The 7,873-nt window shown below is 55.7% G+C and overlaps 1 protein-coding gene across 1 annotated transcript; it reads right to left on the bottom strand.

The window, feature by feature from the left end:
- Positions 1-200: 200 nt before the first annotated feature.
- On the bottom strand, positions 201-7,089 carry LOC131571676 (serine/threonine-protein kinase PAK 3-like). Its single transcript, XM_058824459.1, has 11 exons — positions 7,011-7,089; positions 5,096-5,193; positions 4,362-4,506; positions 3,613-3,676; positions 2,931-2,979; positions 2,509-2,621; positions 2,133-2,250; positions 1,250-1,349; positions 782-978; positions 544-684; positions 201-302 (listed from the first exon to the last, which is right to left on the bottom strand). The coding sequence occupies exons 1-11, from the start codon at positions 7,087-7,089 to the stop codon at positions 201-203; spliced, it is 1,206 nt and encodes a 401-aa protein (XP_058680442.1).
- Between the last annotated feature and the right edge of the window lie 784 nt (positions 7,090-7,873).

Raw genomic sequence — 7,873 nt, 5'->3', positions numbered from 1 at the left:
CCTACTGCTAACCTAACCCAACCTAACCTAACAGCTAACCTAACAGCTAACCTAACAGCTAAACTGAGCAAATATCTACACTATCATGTTTCCTAGCTACGGCACAGCTCCTCTTCAACCTCGGGGGATGGCTGAAGCTCTGCCTAAAGATGACACATCCCCTTTTCCCTCCTCTTGGCTGGCGGGGCATCAGGGCCTCCTCAGGCGCAGGTGTCTCCTCTCCAGTCTTCCTGCACTTGCTTGGCTGAGATGATCAGAGCAGCCAGGCTGGAGGCAGGATCGCCTGAGGTCACGAAGGGATGCTGCCCAGAGGAAAAAGAACAAAGCAAGGAACTCTTACTTTCCAGGATCACATCCTCGCGGGCTCAAGCAGGATTCCCTGGCTACCAGCAAGACACACAAAGAGCACTGAGGGCAGCATGTCCCCCTGCGCCTTCCTGTCCTGGCAGCTTTCTGTGCCATGTGGCCCACACTCCTCCTCCTCCTCATCCCTTCATGCAGGTGTCCTCAGCTGCCAGGGCTTTTTGCCCCTTTGCTTTTTCTTACCTGTAGGAGCTCCTGGGCAGACCAGCGCCTGTCCTCATCTGCCTGCAGGCAGCAGTGGAGGAAGTCGCGCAGGAGAGCCGAGTGGTGCCTGGGGTTCTGCAGTTTTGGGGGCCCGTTCCTTTCTAGCAGTTCAAAAACCTACAGCACATGGATGCAAGAGGACACTCCACCTGCTCCTTTGCTAGCCACACACAGCTCTCTCCACACAGAGCCCTCTTGCTAAGCTGCACCTTACCCGGAGACGGGCTTCCCGCTGGTAAGGAGCTTCCCCTTCCACCATTTCCAGCCCCATGATCCCCAGGGACCAGATGTCCACTTTGGGGCCGTAGGCTTCTCCTCTCACCACCTCCGGTGCCATCCAGCTGGGAGTGCCGACGCTGGAGCTGCGCTTGCTGTGCTCAGGGCTGAGCTGAGCACAGAGGCCAAAGTCACCTGAGGACAAAAACAAAGCCTGTCAAAGCCAGCTACCACTGGCAAAGCAGCCAAAACCATTGCCCTGACCAGGCCATGCTGAATCTAACTGAAAAAGCAGCTGAGCTCTCCTTCCACGTGCCTGGAGCCAGGCAAATAAGGCATCGGCTGCTTCAAAAACACCCTGACGATTCACGCACTGGCCAAGCCGCGCTTCTGCCCCAGTGGCCGTCACCAAAATGCAAGCGCACGGCATATGCTGGACATGCTGCAGCCCAGCAGGGATACCCACCCAACTTGACGGATCCGTCCGTGCCCACCAGGACGTTGCAACTTTTGATGTCTCTGTGGATGACTTGGCGGGAATGAAGGAAATGCAGTCCTTGCAGGCACTGAGAGAGAAAAAGGAGGGAGGGAAAGTTAACCTGCAGGATCTGATTTCATCCCACCCGCAAGGAAAGAGCTCAAGGGGATTGGCGGCTTTCTCAGGGAATTGTGAGCCAGGGCGAAACATCACGCTGCTGTCACCATGAAGAGCTTGCTGCTTCAACACTCTTGGAAGTTTTTTCTAGATTTCCAAGCAAAGGCGTCTGGGCTCCCAAAAGTTCCACCGGCCTTGGGTAGGAAGCACGCCACCTTTGGCTGGGAGGCGGCACGGCAAAGAATTTTGGGGAAGCCTAGTGGCAGCAGAAGAGGAAGCTGCTGGTGACAGCAGCACCTTCGAGCTGTTCCACAATGCATCGCCATGCAGGCTGCAATGCTAGCCTTTGAAGCTGAGGACAGCTCTTTGCCCTTAGCTTGAAATTCTGCCACCCGCATGCTGCCTTCCAGTGGCAAGCAATGTAGGACAGACAGACAGGCTCCAGGCAAACATTCCCAGGCAAAGCTGAGAAGAGGAAGAAAGAGAAATTGAGCCAGTGAGCGAGCCCCAAGGCCAGAGGACAGACAGGATGGAAGAGTGCAAGAACAGAGCCTGAGGAGTGCGAGGGCACCGGCAGGCAGTACACTTCCCATGCTCTTTCTTCTCCTGTGTGGCGTGACAGCAGCAGCAGCAGCAGCAGCAGCAGCAGCAGCAGCAAAAGAAAGGTGAGAGCAAGAAATCTCGGCTCTCCTTAAGCTCCAGCTGACAAGCAGCATCCGGGCAGTCTTGGGCAAGCACAAGCGGGATCCCTCACCTCCCGACAGACAGCGCCTATCTGTCCTTCCTCCAGGTACACTGCCCTCAGCACATCAAACAAGGTGCCGCCGTCCATGAACTCCATGGCCAGCCAGAGCTCCGCATCCACCAGGTAGCTGAAAGAAGAAAACCACGGCATGGAGCAACAGAATGGGCATAGCCTCCGTCACCCCAGGGCCTGAGACAGGTTTTTGCAGCTGCTCTCCAAGATACGGGTGCCACAAGAGACTGTTGAACACCAGCTCCACCTCCTCCCACGCTCTGGACACACGCAGAGAAATCATCCCCAGCTCTGTTCTCTGCCAGCGACCAAAGGGCATCGTCTCTTTGCGCTTGCACCAGCTAAAGCTACATTGACACCAGAATATGCCAACCTGTCTAAGTAGGTAACGATATTGGGACTCCTGTTGTCCCTCATGGCCAGGATTTCATTGGCAGCCAGCTCCTCGGACATCTCCTCCTCGAGTGACATGATCTTGATTGCCACCTGCAATGACATTGGCCACCGGTACCTTGAGAAGACGCACCCCGCTCGAGATCACAAGGAGCACGGAGCGAGTGCTGGTGCAATGAGGCAGCACGCTGGGCCAAAGTGCCTTGTCACTAGACAGCAGAGCTTAGCAGAAGCACCAAAAGCCATCCCAAATGCATTCTGCCCCCTGAGCCTAGACTGTATTTCAGAAGAACAGCCCCTGCTGCAGACATGGAGCTGCCACCCAAACCTCCAAGCACAGCTCACAGCAGCGGGCAAAGCGCTCCAGAGCTGCAAAATGGCGTGGGGCTCTTGGCACTTTACCTGTTGTCCGCTGCTGGTGTCAAGGGCTTTATAAACAGCTCCAAACCCTCTAGAAAGACAAAAGCAGCAGAAAGAGACCTTTATCCCTCTGGCAGTGAAAGCAAGCCCAGGCAGCAGATCTCCCCAGGCTGCCTGGACGCCTTCCTTAGAAAAAATGCCTGGCTGCAGCATCTCTTCGGCCAACAGCATGTTAGCCCGTGAGCCCTCTGCCATGCGGGGCAGGCTGTCCAAGGGAACACTAAGGTGCAGCATGAAGACCAAGGGCCGCTGGAAATCTCCAAGGCGCACACCCTGCCAGGTCATTTCAGAACCTAAGGGGAACTCTCTCCTTGTGCAAGTGTGCATGCATGTGTGTGTCAAAAAAGGGAGAACAATTTGAGTCAGAAGACTGTCCTTGACAATCTGACCTTTCTTGGATGGCAAGGTGCTCTTTCAGGCCACAAAGCTGCAGGGCCAGGGCTTCTCCCAGCTCCTGCTCCTCACTGCTGCAAGCAAGACACTGCCAGCATCAACTTGTCTTTGATGAGGCCTTTGCATTGCTCTGACCGAGCAGTCCAGGCAGGCGACACGAGGTCAAGCCGGAGCCTGACCATGATTGGAGCTTGCCTGACTTCACGCTTGATATTGCACCAGCCAAAGACCTGGCCCACACTTTTGTAAAATGAGCTGACGTCACGCTTACCCTCGCCCGAGTTCCTCAAATGCCGTGTATTTGCCCGTTGGCCGGCCCGGACTCACGATGCTCCCTGAAAGACAAAAGCAGTGCAGGGCGCTCACTCGCACACAGAGACGCCGCTGCCCAGAGCGTCCCAAAGGCAGCCCCACTGCCCACAGCTCTGGGCCCTTTGCGGTCCCGCGGCTTCCAGCTGCTGAGACCAGCAAGTGGGAGGGCCATCTTCTCCACCTTTCATCAGGTGGCCTTTCCAAGAAGGCCTTGATTTCTTTCAAGAGCAGCATCTCACGCGATAAGCCAAAATGATGAGCCCTTAAGAAGGGGGCCCTAAGAGGTAAGCAAGGGCCTTTGCTGCTTCCGCAGTCACACCCACCATCACTGGCAGGTCCACTGCCAGGGGCACAAAGTGTCTGGGCCGGAGGAGGAGTAAGAACCAGAGCCAGAAAACACCTGGGGCCAGACAGCTCCCTGGGCAATAGTCACTTGCTAGGTGCCAGCCTTCTGCTCAAGCAGAAACAATCTCTGCTTTTGCCTTTGGCCCAGAAGGCAGCCCAGGCAGGGCCAAGCCAGGCCCAGCCGCCCTCACAGGCAGCAGGGACTCCCTGGGTGCTGCCACGCTTCCTCAGAGCAGTACAACACCTTCTGCAGAGAGGCCTAAGTGCCTCTGAGACTGAGGGCCAGCATCTGGCGCAGCCTACACCCAGACACTCGCACAAGACCCTGCTCTGGCAGACAAGAAATGCACCAGACGGACGTACTCAGTGTCTTCAGGCCCTGCTCTTCCCTCATCTCGGGCTGCTGGGCTGCGCTGCTGCAAGAAGTGCCGGCAGCGGGGCTTGAGCTGGCTGCTGCAGGCCATGCTGGTCCGGCGGCACCAGGTTGAATGGCAGAGCCTGTCTTGCGCTGGGACAAGAAAGGATTGCCCGTCAGAAGGGTGGCTGGCACTCATGCCCCCCCCTAAGCGCACAGCAAAAGCAAGGCCTTGGGAAGGTGCTGCCAGCCACGGCCAGGCCTCTCCAGCTGGAGCAGTTCCCATGTCCCCTTCTCAAAGGCACCTTCGGGAGAAGCCCAAAGGCTACTTGGATCCAGCCCCTCCCGACCACCTCCATGCTCCACGTGTTCAGCTTTTCTGCAAGACACTGGCAACAAGGTATCGATGGGGCTGCCAAATCCACAAAGAGATCAGAGCAGGGCCCCAGAGCCTCGCTGCTTTCCTCCTCCTGTCTTTTCCTGGGCCGGAATGAAATCAGCCCGGAGTTGGCAGGCAACAGTCTGCTCAGAAGCCCGCAGCGTGTCCCTTCTCTGATCTGTTTCACGGATTTCCCTTCTCTATGGCAGCCTTTAGAGAGCGGCCCTTGGGAGCCGCCTTCCAGCCCTGCCCAGACCCACCCGCCCTTTTACAATGCAGGGCTGCCGAGGATTCTCCTCTCCAAACTCTGCTCTGACCGGCTGGAAGTGAAGCACAGCCTGAAGCTAATTAGTCCACGGAGACAGCAGGTCCCTTCCAGGGGCCAGTGTCTGCCAGGTACCCTGCAAGGCTGTCAACTGCGTATTTGGGCCGCGCTGTCCGCTGACCACAGGCAGCCTGCACTGACAACGGGCACAAGGGGCTGACTCCTGCACTGAGAGTCACTCAATGCTGCCTCCTGTCTGATCCCAAGAGACACTCTGGCGCCCTCTCAGCATCCCAGCTTCAATGTCAAACTTCAGAACCCATTGGCCAGGGCTCCCCAGCTTGCCTGAAGCCGCACTACGTCACAGCAGGCACACGGCTGCCAGCATCTTCAGCCACGAGCAACAAGGGCTGCTCCAAAACGGGTAGCCTGGCCGTGCGCCAAAGGCAGTGCCAAGCTCAGCTGTCACTTACTGGCTCTGCAAGTTCAGGCTGTGAAGGGACAGCGGCTGAAGGCTTCATCTTCCTTTGCTCCTCTTCATCCTCTTCCTCAATGACAGAGGCAGCCAGAGGAGCTGCTGACCCTGCTGTTGTGCCCTGCAGGCAGACAGAAGTGAGAGAGATGGGCAAAAGCCAGTGCCTTAGGAGCTGCTTTCTATTGAGCTGGGAAAGGACCCAGAAGAAGGGCAAATCATAGACGTTGATACAAGTGGGCCTCTGAGTCACGCAAAGCCGAGGAAGCTGGCTGAACGAGCTGCTACTCCATCTTGCTGTGCATTTGAGCTTCCCTGCTGCCTAGAAGCAGCAAGATGCCTTGGAGCTGTCCCTTTTGCCTTTCATCTCTTGAAAGGCTTTTCACTGGAAAATCAGCAAACAGCCAGTGCTCCCTTTGCTACTGCTGATGCCACCGGGCAGCTGGCCTTTCCTTCAGCCTCCCACGCCGGCACTCCACACTCGGCTGCAACAGGCCAAGCTGGCAGAATTGCTGCACAATTCTCACACGCCAGCAACGTCTCAGCTTCCTTTGCCACTCACCAAAGGACAGGCTTGTCTCCATCCGCGTGTCAGGTGACCTGCAGCCAGCAAGGCAAAAGGAACCAGAGGCCCTTAGAAAAGTGCCTGTGCTGGCCACTCCCACAGCACAAGGCAGTCCCAACACAGAGCATTTCCCTTTCCCAACATGCCTCCAGGAGCAACAGCTCTTTCCCACAGCAAGCAAGAGAACAAGAAGGACGCTAGAGGAGCCTCTGGCTACATTTGGGCCTCTTTTGCCAAGAGAGAAATAGGAAGACGGTGCTGGAAATGCCCGCTGCTCTTCAAAACTTTGAGCTTCTCTTGTGCCTAACAGCTCAAGCTACATTCCCCTCTTCCCTTTCCTGCATTTTCCATATACATTCTTTCAAATTGCATGCCCTAATTCCCATCCCTTGGCTGAAGATGATAGCCCAGCAAAGCTTCCACAAAGGGTCCCTTCCCTGTGGCAGCTCCCTGCTGAAGCAGCCCAGGAACAGCTGCTGGGCTCAGCAGCAAACCCTCCCTGCACTGGAGTTTGTGCTGCATGGCCAAGGCAATCGCAGTCTTGGCACAGCATCAAAGGCTCAAGTCATGCAGCCAAGGCCTCTAAGGGGTAGAATATGGAGCAAAAGGTGCTTTCCTTCACTCCTGGAGAGAACCACTGAGTTGGTAGAAATACTTGTGAGGATCTGCCCTCAGAGTCTGCAATTTGCAGCTTGTCTTGCTTGAAGCAGCAAGCTGAGGAAATGACAGACTCCACTGCCGCGCACTCTCCCGGGGAGGGAAGGCAACCGCTGCAGGTTGCATGGCAAATAGTCTGCACGCGCTACCCAGTACAGATGCCCCCTTTGTAGCTGATGCTGCTGGCAGGACATTGACCAAAGCGGTGGCACCTTCACGGCCATTTTGTTCCCAAAGAAACTGGGCCACTGCTGCGGCATAAAGAGCAGAGCCAAGCAAAAGTCGGGCAATGCCAGCCCCAGGAGAAACCTTTACTTACGAGTCAGCTGGGTCAGGTAGTAGCCAGAATAGACAACAGAAAAGATGGTGCAAACGGCGGCACAGACTTGCCCAATCATTTTGGCAGTGCTGTGCGCGTTTGCACGCTGAGTGCCAGCCAAGGGAAAGCCAAGACTCCTCTCGGGGTGCAGGCCGTCTGCTGAGAGCTCCTTGAGCACAAGGATCCTCCTGCAGGGAGCCAGCGGAAGAGCTGCTCTGGACGACCAGGCCTGGCGCGCACTGGGACAACGCTGTGCTGACAGCACTGTGACGTGGCACCTCTGGCTTGACCTCACAATGGCAGCAGCTCTGTGGCTTTCTTGTGCCCAGCAAGACAACCTTGTGTACAGCTGATGCAAAAGAAAAGCCTGGGAAATTCTCCTCACTCACAAAGGCAGTGCTCAAGGCATGCCAGGGGAACTCAGAAAATGCGCCAATCCAAGCGGCATCCAAGCAATGCAAGCAAACATGACTCTTGGTCCCAAAAGCTTTGACTGAAAGCAAGTCTGCTTCTTCTAGGTGGCATCCTAGCTGGTTTGGAAAAGCCTAACTTCTTCAGTGACATTTAGATGGCAAACGAAGCAAAGATAATAAATTTCCAGGACTATTGTAGGCTGCAGTTGCTCCTTGAGCACGCGGGTGCATGCTGACCTATGGAGGGGCTTGACAGCTGGCCTGCAAGCAAAGCTGAGTTCATGGAAGAAATAGCAGTTGATGGTTTTTGAGTGTATCCATAGCAAGGAAGAAGACAAGGCCATCAGCATGGAAACCCATTAGAAGAGATTCAGGAAAAGTTGCGTATGCTAGACTAGGTGCCGAAGTAGATGTGCATACGTGCCTTATAAATTTCTGTAAAACTTTTGC

Source organism: Ammospiza caudacuta, chromosome Z, assembly GCF_027887145.1.
Source record: "Ammospiza caudacuta isolate bAmmCau1 chromosome Z, bAmmCau1.pri, whole genome shotgun sequence".
Lineage (NCBI taxonomy): Eukaryota > Metazoa > Chordata > Aves > Passeriformes > Passerellidae > Ammospiza > Ammospiza caudacuta.
The sequence above is the reverse complement of the archived record's forward strand: the minus strand, read 5'-3'. Positions and strand labels throughout refer to the sequence as shown.

Coding starts and splice junctions, on each gene's coding strand:
- LOC131571676 (XM_058824459.1), bottom strand. CDS start 7,089: ATGATTGGGCAAGTCTGTGCCGCCGTTTGCACCATCTTTTCTGTTGTC. Junction 4,507..5,095: donor GCCCCTGGAAGGGACCTGCT/GTCTCCGTGGAC, acceptor TTCTTGTCCCAG/CGCAAGACAGGCTCTGCCAT. Junction 2,980..3,612: donor TTTGAGGAACTCGGGCGAGG/GTAAGCGTGACG, acceptor TTGTCTTTCTAG/AGGGTTTGGAGCTGTTTATA.